At 51.1% G+C, this 19,775-nt stretch overlaps 6 protein-coding genes across 6 annotated transcripts; 3 read left to right on the top strand and 3 right to left on the bottom strand.

The window, feature by feature from the left end:
• Window positions 1-291: 291 nt before the first annotated feature.
• J7T55_005320 (uncharacterized protein) lies at window positions 292-1,456 on the bottom strand (the record flags this gene model as incomplete). The annotated part of the gene is made up of 3 exons (XM_053133633.1): window positions 292-312; window positions 577-992; window positions 1,069-1,456. 3 exons carry the CDS (start codon window positions 1,454-1,456, stop codon window positions 292-294), a joined length of 825 nt encoding a protein of 274 aa, XP_052988506.1.
• Window positions 1,457-2,530: 1,074 nt separating this feature from the next.
• Window positions 2,531-5,319, top strand: J7T55_005319 (uncharacterized protein; the record flags this gene model as incomplete). Its single annotated transcript, XM_053133632.1, has 2 exons — window positions 2,531-3,471; window positions 3,582-5,319. The coding sequence occupies 2 exons, from the start codon at window positions 2,531-2,533 to the stop codon at window positions 5,317-5,319; spliced, it is 2,679 nt and encodes an 892-aa protein (XP_052988505.1).
• An 852-nt stretch (window positions 5,320-6,171) lies between these two features.
• On the top strand, window positions 6,172-7,070 carry J7T55_005318 (uncharacterized protein; the record flags this gene model as incomplete). Its single annotated transcript, XM_053133631.1, has 2 exons — window positions 6,172-6,211; window positions 6,274-7,070. The coding sequence occupies 2 exons, from the start codon at window positions 6,172-6,174 to the stop codon at window positions 7,068-7,070; spliced, it is 837 nt and encodes a 278-aa protein (XP_052988504.1).
• Window positions 7,071-7,632: 562 nt separating this feature from the next.
• J7T55_005317 (uncharacterized protein) lies at window positions 7,633-8,400 on the top strand (the record flags this gene model as incomplete). Its single annotated transcript, XM_053133630.1, has 1 exon — window positions 7,633-8,400. The coding sequence occupies one exon, from the start codon at window positions 7,633-7,635 to the stop codon at window positions 8,398-8,400; it is 768 nt and encodes a 255-aa protein (XP_052988503.1).
• Window positions 8,401-8,729: 329 nt separating this feature from the next.
• J7T55_005316 (uncharacterized protein) lies at window positions 8,730-12,002 on the bottom strand (the record flags this gene model as incomplete). Its single annotated transcript, XM_053133629.1, has 5 exons — window positions 8,730-9,065; window positions 9,258-10,035; window positions 10,315-11,073; window positions 11,812-11,907; window positions 11,953-12,002. 5 exons carry the CDS (start codon window positions 12,000-12,002, stop codon window positions 8,730-8,732), a joined length of 2,019 nt encoding a protein of 672 aa, XP_052988502.1.
• Window positions 12,003-15,071: 3,069 nt separating this feature from the next.
• On the bottom strand, window positions 15,072-16,445 carry J7T55_005315 (uncharacterized protein; the record flags this gene model as incomplete). The annotated part of the gene is made up of 3 exons (XM_053133628.1): window positions 15,072-15,600; window positions 15,658-16,099; window positions 16,214-16,445. The coding sequence occupies 3 exons, from the start codon at window positions 16,443-16,445 to the stop codon at window positions 15,072-15,074; spliced, it is 1,203 nt and encodes a 400-aa protein (XP_052988501.1).
• Between the last annotated feature and the right edge of the window lie 3,330 nt (window positions 16,446-19,775).

Below are 19,775 nucleotides of genomic sequence, written 5' to 3'. Positions count from 1 at the left end.
AAGAATCAGGCAGCCTTAGAAACCATTATGAGAGCTTGTCAGAGAATGTTTGATGGGAGTTCCAATAACGATTCTCCCCCTTGTCCCATTCAGTCATTCGCGTGTCAAGACTGTCCGTCCCTCTTTTCGTGCAGTTTCCTGAACCTCACAGGTGCCCATGATTTAAACCTTTCTCATCCTTACAAGTCACTCCTCTCCGTGACCAGATGTGTCTGTGAATAATTGCTGCGGAAAAAAGAATACCTTGACTGGTCACTAGTAATTAAAATAAATTCTTCCGCATATGAATTGCTAGTTGCCGTGGGCCATCTTCTGTGATTCGCCGCGATATCTGTTACCAACCTCTAAACAACAATCGGCAAGCTGTTCAAGTCAATCGCCCTAAAACCCGCGCTGCATCTCCTGCCTCTGGATCTCGGCCCTAAACACGTTCGTGCCCGTAGTAGGACTCCAACTCTCGCGGTCCGTTAACTCCACTTCGCGGTTTTTATCCTCAGGCCAACCATAGGATGAATGCGAACTTCTCATTTGCTGGTTTCTCCTGTTTTTTCCAGCTCCACAGCCAATGCCACATACGTGTCCATGTCGTCTCCAGCTCCAAATCACAAAGATTGCTAGGACGAGTAGCACGGCTGAGATTGTGACTGAAACTGCAATGGCCACGGTTCTGCCATGGTTCTCAAAGCTGTTCTCGGGCGAAGCGTAATATGATGGTGCCGACTTGCTAATAATGACACTCGGCCCATCAGAATATTGCAGTGAGCTGTTTGAGCCGTTGTCCGAGGTCTCTACCTCAACGAGGGACAAAGTCGCAGTCAGATCACTTCCGTCACGGCCGTTTTGTGACAGAATATCCTCGTCTACGTGCCAAATGTAGTAGCCCGTACTAGCCGAGACGTTTCTGTCTTCCGTGAATCCGGTATTGTCGGAGTATCGAACTTGGACAGCGACCAGAGAGTCCTCGCTTGCAAAATGTGTTGGATCCCATGTAACTGATGATAGTCAGCCGACGAAGCTCGCTGATCACATATTTGAGGCTCTCTGTCGACATGGACATCCTGGACTTACCGTAGTATGTGATCCCTGGTTTCAGCACACTTCCTCGACGAGGCTGGCAAAACGGGGCATCCCAACTCAGGTAGTTGCCGCACTGGTAGAAAGCACCAGCTCCAGAACTTGCGGTCGCGGTCGCAACAGGTGCTATGCCTGTGGATGTCCGGACCACTCCACTCGCGGTCGTCAAGGTATAGACTGAAGTCTGAGTAACATACGCGGGAGCTTCGGACACGGTGGTGCTGCCCGACACTGACGGTGTGATTGTCTGTGCATCACCGCTGGCGTCGACGGTCACCCAGACCTTGTGAGGGTTGTGACGAGGATGAATGACAGGCTCAGACGAGACGCAAGTGTAAAGGCATGCTGCCAGAGCGAAAGGCTCAGACCGGAAGAAAATCATCGTGGCAGCTTGATTACCGGTGAAAGTTCAGAGGGCGTCACCTTGCTCGCGGATTTCACCGATCTTAAAGGGAGGAGTGTGTTCAATCCCTTGGAATGTCAGAGTCGGCATACCTTGCGGGATCTGCGAGACATGTTCTGGTCAGGCTCCCGAGCGACGCCTTCTTATCGAGCACATCATATCATCCAGGCCATGTCGATACCACCAGGCCAAGGATAGAAGTGCTTCCACTCGCTCCCAATAGTCTACTTTCTAGCGAATCGCGATTCGATCACAGTCTGACTGCAGATTCATGTCAGCTGGCCGCTGACATACGCGGGGCACCCATAATACCATGGCTGGGCAGCACCTAGGCACCACCCCTCCCTTTCTTGGTGATGGTGTCATGCAAGGACTGTGACACGTGCCGGCTAGCTCGCGGCTCGAACCAGACAGAATGCAGCGTTTGGGCACTACCTAGGCACGACATCCACGGGTTGTGAAGAATTTATATGTAGGGTACCGGCCAAAAGCTTTCTTGTGCATGGCTGTGAGCTTATCAGTGACCATGCCAAGGGTGCTGTTCATCCACAACATAGATGAATGTAAGCATTCCGTCTCCCACGACAATAAATCATAATCTTTCACTCCTGGTTGAAAGTTGAATGGTGCTTATGAGCTTATGAGGGAGGGGCTAGAGCTCCAGGATGCCCTCCCATGTGCTCGGAACGACCCCGCGTTGGTCTTGGTGCTGATCGGATGCCCAGGCCGCACTACAGGAACCTAGTCTACCTGGGTACAACACAAGCCAGCTGTGGGTACCCTTGGGATCGGAACAGCATCGGCCGACCCCTCCAGTTCTCTGAGAAGAGGTAGGCACCTGTGGTTATGGCATCGACTGCCTTGTTGCTGAGTTCGGACTACGAGTCTGCAAGTTGTAATCGAGCATCCGCCCATTGAGAGCAACTTCGGTCTCATCTGAGTCCCACACTACCTATCAGGGTAATGTCCTGGGCATCGGCACAAACGCCTTGATCATACGGAACCTCGTCCCCAACTTCTTCGTTACCTCTCGGCAACCGCCCTGCCGTCAGAATGCGCAAGAGAACTCCACTCAGCCAGGGCTGGCAGTACAAGGAGAAAGGAAAGGACACATGGCAGCCTGCGTCCGAGGTGCCCGGCTCGATACATACCGATCTCCTCCACAATGGCCAGATCCCGGACCCATTTGTCGACCTGAACGAGCTCGCGGTCCGCTGGGTCGCCGAGCGAGACTGGCTCTACCGACGAGCTATCTCGGCAGACGAGCTTCTGCCCAGGGACGGCCAGCCCGGGGACCAAGAGCGAATCGACTTAGTCTTCGAAGGCCTCGATACTTTTGCGACGGTCTATCTCAACGGTTCCCAGGTCCTCGTTTCTGATAACATGTTCCTGAGCCACCGTGTTGATGTCACGGACCTGCTACGACGTACAGACAAAAATTTGGGTGACGTTGAGCTGGAAATAGTGTTTGAATCAGCCTCAGTTCGTGGCCGAAAGCTTGTCAAGGAGCATCCGGAGCACAATTTCCTTGTCCGTCAGACAGAGGCAGGCCGTCTCCCGGTACGGAAGGCACAGTACCACTGGGGCTGGGACTGGGGCCCAATACTGACAACAGCCGGCATCTGGCGCCCGGTGTACCTGGACCGCTACGTCGTGAGATTAGGCGATATCTCCGTCCCATACAAGCTCACCCAGGATCTGAGCAAGGTATCTGGAGAGATCCGGTTCAAGATCGTGCCAGCATCTCAGGAGGGCTCCAGAAACCTGGAAGTTCGGACCACGCTGCACAGGCCAAATGATGAGAATTCGGTGTTCCAAACTGTTGGGCAGGTCCTTCCCGAGGAGTGGAATGAGGCAGAAAATACTTTCAAATGTCATCCGTTCGAATTGGATAACCCACAACTGTGGTATCCTCATATGTATGGGAAACCGGAGCAATACACGCTCAAGGTGGAATTACTCCTGGCTGGGAAAGTGGTGGATTCACAGACAAAGTGAGTACCCAGTGATCCTCGAGATTTAACTGAGGGAGGAAGTACTCAGGACTTCTGCACTGGGGTATGCGGCCTTGGAGAAGGATTACAGCTGATACATGGAAATCCAGGCGTATTGGATTCCGCCATTGTGAGCTTATACAAGAGCCCAGCGGAACGGGCGTGGGCACTTCATTCTACTTCCGAGTGAACAATGTCAACGTCTTCGCAGGCGGCTCCTGTTGGATTCCAGCGGACAGCTTTCTATCGCGAATATCATCACAACGATACCGGGACTGGGTCCAACTCATGGTGGAAGGCAACCAGACAATGGTCAGGGTCTGGGGCGGAGGGATTTATGAAGACGATTCATTCTTCGATGCTTGTGACGAACTGGGCCTATTGATCTGGCACGACTTCCAATTCGCTTGCGGCAACTATCCCACTTTCAGCTCGTATCTCGACAGTGTGGATGCGGAGGCAAGGCAGAACATACGTCGATTGAGAGATCATCCGTCGTTCATCATATGGGCTGGAAATAATGAGGACTACGAGACGGTGCAGGAACGCTACAAACTGGACTATAAACCGGATGATAAAGACCCGCAGTCCTGGCTGAAATCTACATTTCCAGCTCGATACATCTACGAGAGTCTGCTTCCAAAGGCTCTCGAAGAGGAGCATCCGGGCGCGATCTACTTACCGAGCAGTCCCTGGAGTGGGAACGGTGAGTCTGTCAAGGACAGGACAGTCGGCGATGCTCATGAGTGGAACCTCTGGCACGGGACTATGGTGAAGATCCAAGATATTGATAAAATCGGTGGTATATTTGTCTCGGAATTCGGCATGCAAGGCTACCCGCACCTGGAAACGCTGAAGCGTGCGATTACACGACCAGAGGAGCTTGCACCGGGTTCTATGACCATGGAATTCCACAACAAAGCCATCGGACATTCTTGGCGGATGGCGCAATACCTGCATGAAAACTTCAGGCTCGCCATTAATAATGACTTGGCGTCATTTGTGCACCTCACCCAAGTCATGCAGGCTGAGGCAATGCGCTCGGCATACAAGTCGTGGCGTCGGAAGTGGAATGATGCGAAGGAGTGCGGCGGCATCCTTGTGTGGCAACTGAACGACTGCTGGCCTGGTATTTCCTGGGCAGTTGTCGACTACTATCTGGTCAAGAAGCCGGCCTACTATGCAATCTCGCGCGCATTGCGGCCCTTGGACATTTCTATTTCCAGATCCTACCACGACTGGACACATAGCACCATCAACCCAACACTAGACGTGGGGCACATTGATCCCACGGTTGACGCACGCGATGGTGGGGAGATCACCGTCTGGGTTTCCAGCTTCAAGACCGAAGAAACAGCTGTAGAAGTCGAGATCCGCTTCGTTTCCATTCGCACAGGCAAAGACCTAGGTGGGAGCCCAACGGAAAATTCGACCTGGAGTCGTCTGATCCAGAGCAACAATACCACTGACTGTGGTACTCACAAGCTTCCTCCAGCAAAAGCCCCATCAGAAATCAACGAATGCGACCCGTATGTGGTTCTCGTAATACTCCGACTAGAAGGCGAGATTATTGCAGACGACGTGGCCTGGCCGCAGCCGATAAAATACCTTGACCTGTCCGATCGTCAGGTATCAGTGTCCTACGACGGTGAAAAGGCGACAGTGGCTGCGAAAAGTCCAGTCAAGGGATTTGTCTTCGACGAAGTGGAGGGCTTGAAGCTGAGCGACAATGGCTTCGATGTCGTCCCCGGACTGGACAGAGTCGTCATTGTCAAGGCTCCAGAATCCGTCTCGCAGCTGGGATACAGATACGTCGGCGGGCATGGCTCAGTGACCTTGAAGTCGTGAGGATGAATATCAAACAATTTACATTTAAATTGAGTTCCTTTTGATTAAGTACACCATTTGCAGCCTTGTCTCATAGTGAATCACACTGTGGCAACAGTAAGCCTGGCGGTGCCTGTGGGGATCTAGCAATTCCAACACAATACCTGTCAAGAAACGTTGTACAGCACTTACTCCTCCACCTCGACTCGTCAACTTGAACATAGGCTTTTGCTAATTCCAAACGGAAGGCGGTAGTTTCACGGCAATGCAAAGTTCAGGGACGGGTTGGACAAGGGAAACAATTTGCTCCAGGGGAGAGGGACCGCTCCTGAAAGCCCCTTCTGTTCATAGCTCCTTATTATCACTTCGACTCATTCAGAATCAATGTCTCTACCTAGATATTCGCACAGATTAAGTGCAGTGAGAATAATGAAATATATATAGCATAACCTATGTAACACCAGTCCGAGACTTTGCAAGAGCATTGCATAGTCATAGGCGACATTGCGTACGAGTGAGCCAGGCATCGTTGTCAATCTGGCGGAAGAGTGAGTCAGGTGTTGCGAAGCAAACACTGTTCACTTGAGAGAGGTTTAGCAGGCTCCGTATAGTACGAATATAACCGCGGCACGGTGAGCGCGGGTGAAACTCGTGATGACAAAGGCTCACCAATCAGGCGTTTGACGGCGCTCCGATTTCAAAGCCCGCGCTCATTCGTCGCCCGTCTCAAGAAGGATCGCGAGCAGGTACTAAAGCACAGCAGCTGCATAACACTGGATGGACCTCAGGCCTGGTTACTAGATTAACTTGAAGCGGCCAATGTCCATCTCAACCTTTGCAAAAACAGTCTTCAGATCGTCAAAGCCACGGAAAATGACGCGCGGAGCTGTAGTCAGTTTGTCGCACGGCGGAGGTACGTTGCGCAACGATCATTTCGGAAAGCCTACAAACAGCGAGGACTAATCTGTTCAATAGGCCCAATGCCGGTCCTGGGTGACCCAATGCATGCCAGCATCGTCAAGTCGCTCAAGAAACGGGTGCCCGAGATACTCAAGCTGGGAACACCAGAGGCGCCGAGGGCCATTGTCGTTGTCACAGCTCACTGGTCCGAGGCTCAACCAACGATCTCATCCGGCGGCGCACACTCTCTTTACTACGATTACGGCGGATTCCCAAAGGAGACTTACCAACTCAAATATCCCGCACCAGGGTCGCCAGAGGTTGCAGGCGCGGTCAAGAAGGCACTCGAGGATGTCGGCTTGAAGCCCGTCCTGAACGAGAAGCGAGGCTGGGATCACGGGGTCTTTATCCCGTTCATGCTCATCAACCCGGCTGCAGATGTCCCCATCGTGCAGCTGTCGGTACTGCGGAGTGAGGACCCGGAGGAGCATATTCGTATGGGCCGGGCGCTGTCCACCCTGCGCGACTCCAACGTGGCCATCGTTGGCTCCGGGTTTGCATCATTGCACAACTTTGCGTTGATGAGGCCGCTGATGATGGGGGACTCGTCAGCCATCAAAGAGGTCAAAGCCGTGACGAGCGCGTTCAACAAGGTATTGACGGATGCTGTGTTGGAACAGGACTCGCAGGAGAGGGAGAAGAGGTTGGTGGAATGGAGGCAATTTCCGAAAGCGTACGATATTCATCCAAGGTACGGGGCCGAGCACTTCATGCCGCTGCTTGTATGTGCTGGTGCAGGAGGGGACGAGAAGGGCGGAGCGTATAAGGATGATTTTGGAGGGGCAGATATCTGGTCGTACTACTGGTCATGATAATATAAAGTCGATTTCCAGATGAAGCACATTCTTAAGATATAAGAAACATGAGATGATTATTGGAAAGGCTTCACGTGGTATTGCATGAAACGAGCGGTGGTCGACATGTAGCCGCCAGATTCACCGTTGTGATCCGTAACTTTGCATCCCGTTTAAGTGCCGAGCCTAGAACCGGGCACGAGGCGAAGACAAATTCTCAGATGGTTGAGCTCCGAGACATGGCCCGGCACATTGGGTGCAGACTAACTATCTCCGATAGGCCGGCTAGTGGTTGCTCCTGAACGCGACTTAAGCGCGAAAACATCAGTAGTGGATATTCTAGTGATGACGAACACTGCAGCGAGCCCAATCAGTTGGTATTCATCCACGTTTTAGCTCAATGACGTCGTGAAGCACTTGCAGACGAGCTAATTGCAACGTTGAAGTCAAGATACTGGGAATGCTTGCGGCCAACCTGTATATACCCAACAGCTGCCGAAGTCTTTGACATTTGGACGCTTGCTTTAGAAGTAGTCACCGACCGTCGAAAAATAAGCACAACACGATTTGGAAGCTAGCCATGGCTGATCCAGACCTCCCGATACTGTCTCGTACTGAGACGTCAAGATTCTCAGTCCTCGTCTACAGCCGCACAAACGGCTATCGTCACGACTCTATTCCAGCCGGCATCAGCGCTTTAAAGGACCTAGCCACGGCGTCCCATGATTCGCCTGTGCCGTTCAACGTGGACGCAACCGAGGATGCCATCGTATTCAATCCTGCTACGCTGGCTCAATACCATGTCATTGTTTTCCTGCAGGCTTCCGGGGAGTTCTTCGACAATGAGCTGCAGTTAGATGCATTAAAGCAATTTGTGCGGAACGGGGGCGGAATCGTGGGGGTGCATTGTGCGTCAACTGGACTTCCGTCAAGTGAGTGGTACGGACGTCTCATTGGGGGTGTTTTCACAGATCATCCTGAGCCGCAGAATGGAAAAGTTGTTGTGGAAGACCCAGGGCATCCTATCCTATTGCGTGGTGCGGATTCTCGGGAGAAGGCCACAGGACAGCCACCTCGTGGGCCTTCGCTGGAATTTGACTGGCACGACGAATGGTACAACTTCGCGACAAATCCGAGGTCGCAAGACGGGGTACATGTGCTCTTGACGCTAAAAGAAAAGAGCTACACGGGTGGTGCTATGGGAGCGGACCATCCCATCGCCTGGTGTCATGAATTTGAAGGTGGAAGGGTATTCTACACTGCATTGGGCCACTTTGATGAAGCATACGAAGACATCTCATTCATTGGCCAACTACACAGTGGGATCATCTGGGCAGCCGGGTTGTAAATGCAATATCGGAGGTTGTATCATCTGCAAATATGACAAGACCACATTGAGTGTGAGAATCTCTCCTGTCGACTCGCACGTTGTGCTTACACAATATTTTGAAATGAGAACACAGCAACGCCCGGGTCAAGCATTCTCCACCCGAGAATTGCATACCTCTCAATTCAATTTGTCCGGCTCCATGTACACATCTTGTCGGTATATGAACACAAGTACTACTTTTCTCGGCCTGATAGTCCTGAATCTTGACCCAGATCCTTCGGTCCCCATTTTCGCGAGAATATTTCTTTCCGATACTAGGATGCCTTCCTCCCACTTTATAATAGCCATCATGAAAATTTCGGCAGAAAACGGGTCCACGCTGTGTCCTGATAGACACCTGCTGGAGCAGCCCGTAGAGAAGTGAAGATGAGAACGAGGATAGTGAGGCGGGCGGCTGTGTAAAGAATGAGACTATTGATGAAAACTAGGTTTGATGCTCGCTCGGCTCGCTTCTTGAACATGATTGCTGGGGTCGAGACTTTCTCAGCCACCTCCAGTATTTGTTGGAGGTATAGTGTGACAGGGCCGCCGGCAACAAGACGTCTCAAATGGGGATGCTTGCTCCCCAGAAAGTCTTCGTAGTCTTGCCAGAATTCGAGCAACTCCGGGTTCTTTAGTATCTCCTTGACATATCTAGCCCTTCGGGCTATCATCTCCAATGAAGGCATGCTTGTTCGTTTGTTGCTGCCCGCCAACGCTATAAGTAGTAAATGATCAAGGTACGCTAGGCTTTCAGTAAATCGAACCATTAGATAAACAGTTCCGTAATTCCCTCTAGAGCGCCAATGCCGAATGGCACTTCCTGTAGGTTCCACTTCCCAGTCCCTCAAGTCTTTTGGCGTCTTCCATAAAGCATATTGTGCGCCCTTATCCCAAAATAGGAAAGAAGGTTTTGTTAACAGTTGCCTTGATTCGACCGGACAAATTAGTTTCAGTTCAGCCGATAATTTGGATGCGAAATGGTGGTCTAAGACATGAACCGCGAGATGGCCTAGGATGGCGCTGATGGCCAAGACCACTGCGGGCAGAATAGCCGACGTCAGGCTCGCGACTCGCCAGGAGAGAAGCTCAACTCGCGTGGGGAACTCAAAGTTCCAAGCAAGGCAGTGCAAGCCGCCAAAGATAAGCGACGATCCGGCCATCAGGTAGAATAGCAGGGGTCTATTGCCTTCCAACCAGACGACATCATTAGCCACCCGTTCGACGATGGATGGTACACCCAAGGCCGCCTTGTCAATGGCAGACATTGGTGACAAGATTCGCTGCGTGAAAGATTGCTTTCTGTCCCGAAAGTTGAGGACTGGACCACCATAGCCATGGAACTGCAGCGTGGTCGGTTGAGAGATGTCTTTAGGTTTCCACCAGTTTGCTAGATATATCAATACCGCCATGATGGCAAAGGCAATGGTGGCGATCTCGATCTGGGAAATAGGCAACCCTGTGATATGGCGGACGATGACATTCATGATAATCCATGTGATCTGTAATACAGCAAGGCTTTTCAGGAGCCAGTCGGCCTTGCTCCTGTCTTCAATGTCGTCTTTTCCAAGAACAAGGTGCATTAATGGATGTTCCGCATCTTCAAAACGCCACCTAAATCGCCGAGTTAGATGGGACGCTGTGACAGTATGTGGCCCTTGAGGAAATACGAGGCCGCCCATCTGAGCATAGTAGGAATGCACAACCGTCCAATTTTGTATAATAGTTCGTGTAACTCCCAAACTGTTCCGTGTAGTTTTTAACATGTTATCTTGCTCCTGTGACGGCGTATTTCGTGAATACGTATTATGGCCGTCATCTGGACTGCCAGCCGGTTCCAAATTCGCTCCATCGACTCGAGCCTGATCCTTTCCCTCTGGATCGCCAACTGACTCTTGAGCATAATTGTTCAATGACTTTTGTTGCAATACTTCCAAAGACGGCGTTTTATGAATGGAACCTGGCTGGCTCTGTCCCTCACGCGTCTGCCGATGGTCCTCAGTTGCTAGGACATGGATCGTTTGCCTGTCTTCATGACTTTTTCCCCCGTTCTGAAGATCTGGCTGAACGAAAGAGGACTGCCTAGCTTCCAGTTCAACAGTTGTGTTGTCGGGGTGTGTTGAAGCTGAGGGGGGCCCAACAATGAACTTTGCCAGGAAGCGCTTGAAGGGGAAACAGCCTCTGACCACATTTTTGGCCGGTAGGTTCAGCAGATGTGGTGGTCGGTCCAGTCTCAGCAGATCATAAAGGAAACCAGACCATCCGTCTGGATAATCAATCTCCCAGGTCCACCTTATGACGTACCAACTGTCGTGAGAAAGCTGGTGACGGGTGGTCCATTCGATGGTCTTGTCAATTTCCCGTAGATAGTCGTCGAACTCGCGCAGCTCTTGAAGAGCCAGGCGGAGATCGCAGACGGCTTTAGAGAATACAAACTCTGGGAAGAGGATATTGATGGCCATCCACTTGAGTTTCCGCAACGCAACAGTCAAAGACGTGTCAAGACGACCAGGCACATTGAGGTGCAGCACTGTCCAGGTGCAGGCAAAGATCGTGATCACGCAGCTCCAGAGGAGCGTCAGCGTGCCCCGCTCTGTGGGACCTGGTACCCAACCTACCACGATATCGGCCATGTTGTCGTCGACAAGATTCCTGGACTTCGGTAGGTCTCATTTGCCACGAAAGGGCTAGAGAAAATAAGAGAAAGGAGCAGACCAAATGCTAGTTAGCAGGTGAATTTTAGAGGTGGATTTGACATTCAAAAATTTTCGACATTATGCTCTTACGAAGACCACTTACGACAATTACCATTGACTCGTCCTTCTGAATCAGTCGAGCCACAGATACAGGCATGCCGCCAAGGCTACTTTCTTCCAATTATGAAGCGCCACAGGGAGGCACAGAGCAGCTGAGCGGCTGCGGATGGCTAATCTCTAGTCAGATTCAAAGGCGTAAACGTGCCGATCAATACGTCCAAGGCTCCACGTTTCTCATTCCTTGCTGTCCTTCTTGCTGCTCGACAGGCTGCACCTCCCACACCACAGTACTCAGGGACATAGGTATCGAAACTACCTTTTTTCCTTCAATCCTACTTTTCAATTACATTATAGGTTATCTACCCCGATGTCCTGAGTACTAAATACACCTCCGCAAGCACCATGTAAATTGAGGCGAGATTTCTCATTTGTCGATTACCCCAAAGGACTTTCAGCGCTTCACGTCAAACTACCTAGGTACAAAGGCAATCTGTAGCTGTGCTGTGCGAACCATAAGCAATTACTTGCTGCCAAGGCTCGGCCGATCCACTCACGCCTGACTTCAGGAGAGCATCTGCACGTCTAAATGCATCAGTCACAGGTTTGCGCATGCCTAGGGACCAACCAAACGTACCAAGGGACATCGTCAGGGTTGTGCGACACGCTCTGTGCCCAGGACCACGGGGAGAGCGGCCCGCGACTCATCAGAATGTACCGCACCTCCTTGCTTCTACTTTGATGAGTAAGTATGACCACAGTTTGGTATATCTCTTACGCCTTGGAAATGATAAACACCTCCGAGTTTGATTCCATGGCATTAGCCATCGTCTTTGATTTGAGAAACGCTACGTGTGATTCTTTCAAAAAACGGTAGGTGAATTCCGAGTTTGCAGGTGACTTAGACTGATACCCAGGTACTGCAAGCTAACTCTTTCATCGATGGAGAAGGCAGTTCAACCAAGTACGCCGATGACTTTGAGGTGAGCTAAAATATCACAACAAGCGCCAAAGTTGTCTGAATCTTGATTTTACAATAATAAGTCAAGATGCATTAGGGTAAAAAACCATCAATCAATTATAATTTGCAAGCCAGGTCTTATTAGAACGTACATTATAGAACAAACAGCGTTAAATGACTCTTGAGGAGGCGTGAGGGTGTAATTCCGTTCCTGGCATCATGGCAACACAATTTATCCCTTTCCCGAGATCCTGTATTTATATCGACCTTCCAGTACTGCAGAGGGAAAGACAAAATATTACTCCAGGAAACAAAGAGAACTCAGTCGCAGCTATGAAGGAATTGAAGTAGTGCCCTGGCAATTGGCTTCAACGACGAGACTCCCCCGCCTGTACCTCGCTATCTAGCTTTCAGATTGGTAACACATGATTTAATGGAGCGGAAATGCTGCTGAGAATGGAAACCTGTAACATACCTACTATTTCATAGTTGGACAGGGGCTCTACACTGTCAGTAGATGGAAACACATACATAGCCATCCATCCTTCTATTCATCACAAGATATTAGATATGAGTCCATATCCCTTGTCTTAGCTGCGCTTGCTAGTAGTTGTAGCGATAGTTTCATTATAAATTATATCACCCTTATGCGGCCTGTCCCCAGTACGAAGTAAATGGATATGGGCAGTGAAAATGTGCTCCGGCCACAACAACACAATCTCGTTGGATGTCCAGCCATTTAGACTTGTCATGATGTTGCACGGGGGCAATTCTGTCACACTCTTTTCGAAACCATTGTCCCGCTGTCTATAGCTTCATCAGCTTGGTGACGTACAATCATGGAAAATATTTAAACCAGCCTGCCTCGTCATTGCGGCTCCTGAAACACGCCACAAAGTATCCTTCCCCCAAGGCCACCGCTATTTCATCTCAACCTCATATTCACGACTTCATCTTTCATCCGACTTCAAATGCATCCAAGCAACTCTCATAATATGCCGCGTTTCTAATGGTAGCAGTCCTGAATGCGACTTCACCGCATGACACCCTTGACACGGCAGTGGAGCTCCTGTGGCGAGCACTGACCACCCGGTGTGGGATGGGAACGACTATTGAATATCGTGAAGACCCTGATGCATCGCGAAGTTACGTTGCGATGCATGTAATATGATCAGATTGCGAGCCTTAGCGAGAAACGGCCAGGCTTACTGTAGCCCATTGCCATTCCATTGAATGCCATATTTGCCATCGCAGGTGGACTGTGCGAACGGCGGCAACATTGAACAGACTTCGAATCTGGCCGTAGAGTAACACTCTTATAAGGCTAACCACCATTCTCAAGCTTTCAGTGTGAATGGAGGGATGCTCTCAACGGTCGTGTGTGCGCCCGACAATCCGGGAGACTTCTTGATTGAATGCGATGGTATCATACTCCTGGAGTCTGAGCGGCAGCTTGAGCTTGAGGTTCGCACCGGTGCTACGTGGGCAAGGCAGTTCCTCAGACGTCCCGCCCGTACGCCCCCATCCACACCAACCCCAACAATTGGTGTGCCATCTGGAAACCGACTACGGTAGTTTTAGTTCGGACATGCACGTGTCCATGCAGTTCTTTAGACGCTAGCTCGAAGCTTCTTTTCTACACTCAAGAACTGACCGTACTACGTAAGGCGATTGTATTGATATGCACGCCCTGACCATATCTTCCTATCTAGGCTGCTTTTTGACTTTGGTCGACTTCTCTTACAATCACACAGACAAACTTACGCCTCCTTTTTGAATGGGTTGTGGGGCGTTATGGACTTTGCTGATGATTTGGGTCAAGCGATATCCTCACCCTCATGCAGGTTTGGTATATTGGCATTCGCCGGGTCGAAGCTAAAAGTACGTCGTATCGAGGAGTTTCCAACATTCCAAGAAGAGGGTGTACAGTCGCATTTGGAGAACGACTAGAGATGTATGATGCCCGTCAATAGTTGCAACAGAACGTGGCCTAGTCGTTCAACCTGGTAAACAAGAGACTTGTTCGCTCCTTCGCGTTTCATCGGCCTCCAGTTCTAGTCCGCCGGTCTGTTGTAGCATCAATAGTGGCTACCATTGCCTGTCAATAGAGCCGAATTTCGGTATCAGCCACGGAAAATTGATGGGAGGAACGATAATAAGGTTTCGCGTGGATTCAACACATTTCAATGCCTGTAACATCCCTCATTTCGCCACCTTCATCAGACGGCAGCCGGTGTGCTCCGGGTATTAGGGACGGGGATTTCTGGGATGGACCCCTGGCTGCACGGAGAGTTTCGATCGGGGTCAGGCAGATTCCGCAGATTCCGCAGCGGAATTCAAGCTCGCCGGCGGCTGTATCAGGTTTTCACGTGGTTTTCGCCTTGAATCTTGTTCATGTGGTACAACGTGGCGTGCCCAGTACCGTGTACACCGCAAAGCTTGAGAAGATTACAACAGGACTTTCACCCCATCTGGTGGAAGCCCAATGTCAAGCCGTGATGTGCAGCTCGGACCTAGGGTCATGCTCTCGGCGCATTTCACATTTACAGCATTTCACAGAGAGACAGACGGCCGACTCAGGCTGAAGCTGTCAGGGCTAGACAGGTCTTACTATGGAACGTGGGCCATACCGTGGCGCTGGGCCGGAGAGGTGGCCTCCACCAATTAGTAACATCCCGCGCTGCCAGGCTACGCCAGCCAAGGTAAAAAGCAGCAAAGCTACTCAAGCTCAATCACATTGCATTCAATTTCCCCTTTAACCTGCAGATTGGTCAGTCTGGTTATGTCCAATTCACCTTTCGGGAAAAGGTCCCATCATTGTAGTTTTAGTGGTAGACTTCAGCGAAATCTGAACAATGTTCATTGAGCGCAAGCAGAGTTGTCAAATGAAAACATGGAATTGCAGTGGTATCTCGTAAGACATAAAAAACAATAAACTAGAGAGAATCAACTCTCTGTGTGACAACAGTAGTCGTTTGAATCCCTGACAAAGAGTCACTCCGTGCGCCAGTTCGCATCTCCGATTGCCGACTTCCTTTTTTGCCTCCAGTCACCGTCACGTTGTACATTATTGGTAGTTCGAGACCGCCGCCAGACCCTCTGCTCCCGTTCCCCCTCAGAGCATCTGTATCGCTTTCAACGTCCGACGGATACAGATAGGTCCCCCCGTTTTTGCTTTTGTTGGTGCCTGTGTGATTACCAGTCCTGGACCGATTGTACATGTTTCCTGTGCTCTTGCCAGAGAGCCCGTTGTACTGTCCTGTCCTCCCTGACATGGTCGACTTGAAGAGGCGGGGCAGGATGAGAGCGAATAGGGGCCGAAGGGTCGGAAGGCAGGCGGCAAGCACTCCGATTGAAAGCTCGATGAATGACCACACGGCGGCATCGGTGTTGTCCCAACTCGGGTCGGTCGATTCTCCAGCAACTCTGAGGGTTTTCATACGGTAGATGGAAATAATACAGGTGCTATAATTAATGTTAGCACTCATTTCAAGTGATTTTGAAGACCCGTGCATCACTTACAGAAAGCCAAGGCAAAACACGCCCATCAACATGATCTTCTGCTTCTTCGGCAGCTGCAGGTTCTTGATGACCGGCAGTGGCATGCTGAAGATGACGAAATCCGAGACCAAGTTGATCGACGCCATGACATACCAGATAGCCAGCTGGTTAAGACAATGACCCGGAACGGCAGGATCCCAGAAGTTTTGGACTGGGCTGCAAACCAGAGGCAGCAGGATCGAGAGACAGAGCGCCCAGCTTCCCTCAAAGATGAGCCCGGCCATGGTCAGCTTCTGCATGACCTGGCCAGTAAAGATGCGGCGGTATTGCAGCAGGATGGAAATCTTGACAACACACGTCGCAACGTTGTACACGACAATGGATGAGTAGAAAGCCTTCATATATGGCGTGTAGTTTTCTGCCTCCATGAGCCAGACGTGGCGTCCCAGTCCCCATTTTGTTTCTAGAAGCGAAAATGGTCAGAGAGGCTTTCCATGACGGTGAAGCGAGCGAGCTGTGGCAGGACAGGTGCATAGAATGCTTGTTCGTCCCAATATACACTGGAGAGGAGACATACCGAGACCAATAGCTACAGCAGCTCCTATCGTGAGTAATTGTGCTATACCCATCACCGCATCGTCGGGACCGAATGTTCGCAGAATTCGCGAACGGGTGAAGATGCGCAGGACGACTACTGCTGTTGAGATCACCGTCGCCAGGCTGAGGATGGAGACGATGAAGGTGACCTGGGACTGCCCATCGAGGGCATGGTTGACGTCTGTGGGTCCTGACCCTCCTATGTTCGACATTATGATTTGCTGTATTGTAATGTAGTTCCGAATATGTTTATGCCCTTGCTCCCGTAGTCGATGTTGTCTGACTCGTACTGCTGTTTATAACGAGTCCGCTTCTTGGCCCAGCGTAGAGATTCCACAGATAGACTATAATAAGTCACATAAAAGTGTGGGTGGTCTGTCTGGCAGAGTCAGACAGCCCTGCGAGGGTTGTTACCGAGTTGATATAAGTCCTTCGGCCGATAGTGATCCGATATTGTTTAAGGGAGAGAGCAGCACCAGCAAAGAAGATTTCCAGATGGGTCCATCGATATATTTCAATCTCATGCAGAACCACTACGTATTCGCTGCTAGTCCACGTCGAGGAACGCACCACCCAAACAAAAAAGCATGGCCTGGATGTCGAGGTACCGAGGTCAGTCAGGGGCAGTCTTCTTCAACCCATCCCTCCTGCCCCTGTCTAGGTATGCATGTCCATCGGCCCCTTGCAAAGTACCTGCAAAGTGCGCTCATCCCAAGTGCCAGATCTGCGAAACAGAGTTGAGACCTGGGGGCTTCCTTTGAACGGGGATTTAGCCCGCAAAGCTATCATGAACATCAACCTAACGGACCGGTGGCCAACAAGCCCTATCCTGGGCGAGACCCTCGACTATGGAAGCTATGGCGATGCACGAACAAAGAGGATCCCCAGAATCCAACGTGAATAAAATGATGCAAATGGCCTAGTCGCGCCATTGGCTTAGGAGAGGGAGCCTCCGGTGCGTACTAGTTGGGGAAGCTAGCAGACCAGGGTAGCATCCGGTACGATGAAGCGTGAATTAGGGGCTTCGCAGTCGCCGCGATGCTGTACCTGAAGAGGTATGGATTTCCCGGCAAAATGCGACCGGAATGCTACGCCACCATACAGCGAACATTCAAACTGTTGGTGATGGAGGTGGTGCGCGCAGATTATGTGGCTTCGCCAGTTGTGAAACTGCAGGGAAGGTCCATGTTTATATTCCCTTGTCCTTAAGTTCAGGTCTTAAGACTTCCTCGAGTCTTGGTGGCTTCGCCTAGCGGGATGCTAACGTGACGCGGATCTTGGCTCGCAGAGCTGTCAAGAGAGGCACAGACGGGAGGGAGCCATAGCATATCCATCCGTGGATGACAATGTTGATCACAAGATGGCAGCCCCTCGGTACCACAGAACCCATCATCCAATGCGGAAAGCATGAAGTCTAACGCCAGCTGTCTCGTGTGTCCAGCCCATTTGACTTTCGTGCTTTTTGGGATGGCCAAAGCTTTACGTAGGCGAAAAGCCATTTTCCTTGGCCTGCGCATCATGGGTCCTCTCGGGGATTTGGAGAGGCGAGCAGCAGCCCCTGGGCAAATCTTTCTACGGTCCGGCACGATGGAACTCCCTTGCAGGAAATGAGACGTGGGCTGCCAGACGATCCGGGGACCTTCGGAACGACCTTCGAGTGCGTATTCCAAGATGTGAGAGAGTGAGTACGTACACAGTACTACGCAAAACTCGCTGCATAGTTCTCCAGGGCGAGTGCTACGCTGCGGTGGACGGCGAATTGGAGTCGCCCATTCATCAAGCAGCATCGGTAGATCCTCGCGTGAAGTCGCAATTCTTTCTTGTTGGGGGCATGTCGCCTGCCCAGGTTGCTCCACCATGCTCGGAAGACATTACAAACCCGCCGAGAAACTCTCCGATGCCCAGTACACTGCCCAGTACACTGTGACCAATGCTCACATTTAATGCGCGAATGAGGTTTCCAGATCATCTCCCACGCGTCCACCACGCAAGCTGGCAAGCAGTTTCTCACATGTGTGCGGCATTTGGAGTACGAGCGTAGAAGATCATAATCTGAGTCTAAATGCACGATCATCTCATAGACGTATGAGAGTCCAGACTCCAGGCTATGAGGACGGTGTTATCCTGCACGGCTCGGGATAGGAGTACCCTGCCATCATTAGGTCGGTGTCATGGTCCCGCCGTCGGCGGAGTCCTCTAGCGGGTACTGTGGCGGTTGACAAGATGATATCGTCAGTGTTCCAATTTGTCGGGACAGGCGGGACGGACCCGGGGCATTTCGACTATATTGAAGAGGATGCCGACCTTCCCAAAACCATCTTGATTGCCCGTGCCTGGGGACGGCCAGGGACGGCCAGGGGCGCAAGGTTAGTCTTGAAAGGGTCATTGAAGGCCGTCCAGACTGCCAGACCACTCTCTCTCCTTCTCTGGCCACCCCTACTAGCGCTCTAGCGCAGCGTTGCAGCCGCACCGCACACGAACGCTTGATCTAAGACAGTCGTGGGAAGGTGAGCGAGACTAGCGCTCAACGAACAGCCACGGAAACTCGACTACCGTCCGAGCGTCATCGAAGTGGTCTAGTCGGATTTCGTGTCTGCTGGTCTTGCTGTGTTGTCGCGGAGCGGAGAGGGACTGTCTAGCCAAGGCCCGTCGGCTCGGACGCAGGCTCGGACAGATGTAGGGCTACAGGGCTATATTTCCAACTATTTATCTCTGATCTTGACGGCCCCGGGTTCGGCTCAACGCCGAAGGGCACAGACGCTGTCGTTGACTTGAGTCTCCATACACTATAGTCTGTGCGCTGAAAGAGGGACGAATACTCGACGACATGCGGCCGACAGCCAGTCGATGTTGGGCCGGTCATGTGTCTTTGAAGATCATATCGGAGCAAAACATCCTCGATGTGCTACTGAACTAAAATCTAGGCAGGCGAATGGTCTTCGATTAGTTTACAGTGGAAGGCGCCAAGGAGAGATTAGGATACTCCTAATGTGGATGTCTAAGCTGCCAGCCCTAAAGAGAAGCCGGCGATAGCCATCGACACGTCAAGATCTGGATCGGAATTCTCAAACCCTTATAATCCAAAATCTCTGTGATAAGATAGCGGAATCAAGGAGCCCGCGTCCGGGAGACAGTAGTCTAAGTGAAAGCGAGTGGGTTATCCCAGTGAGGCCATCGGCTCACGGCAACTTCGAATAGTTAGATTGGCACGTGGATCCCTAGAGTCCAAAGGGAAGGGCTCGACATAATACACTTTACAGCGGGACCCGGGCCATCCGACAGTTTTGCGTGGTGTTGTTGTAGTCTTTCGATCCAGCTTTGACTTCGATGATCGAAATATTGTGAAAAACAGATCGACAACTGCTCCACTTGTCAAAGCCCAACCCCTGACAGATGCTTAAGTCGAAGCTTATACCTGGGTAGAGCCTGTAGTAATGTGTATCGAAATTTGAAAACATGTCCACACACACACACACACACACACACAAGTCTTGATCCCACACAAATACTGTCGAGCTCAATCAAGGTGAATGCTCGCATAA

This window comes from Diaporthe amygdali, assembly GCF_026229845.1.
Source record: "Diaporthe amygdali strain CAA958 chromosome Unknown NODE_38_length_435494_cov_65_447576, whole genome shotgun sequence".
NCBI classification, from domain to species: domain Eukaryota; kingdom Fungi; phylum Ascomycota; class Sordariomycetes; order Diaporthales; family Diaporthaceae; genus Diaporthe; species Diaporthe amygdali.
This window is presented reverse-complemented; position numbering and strand designations above follow the sequence as displayed.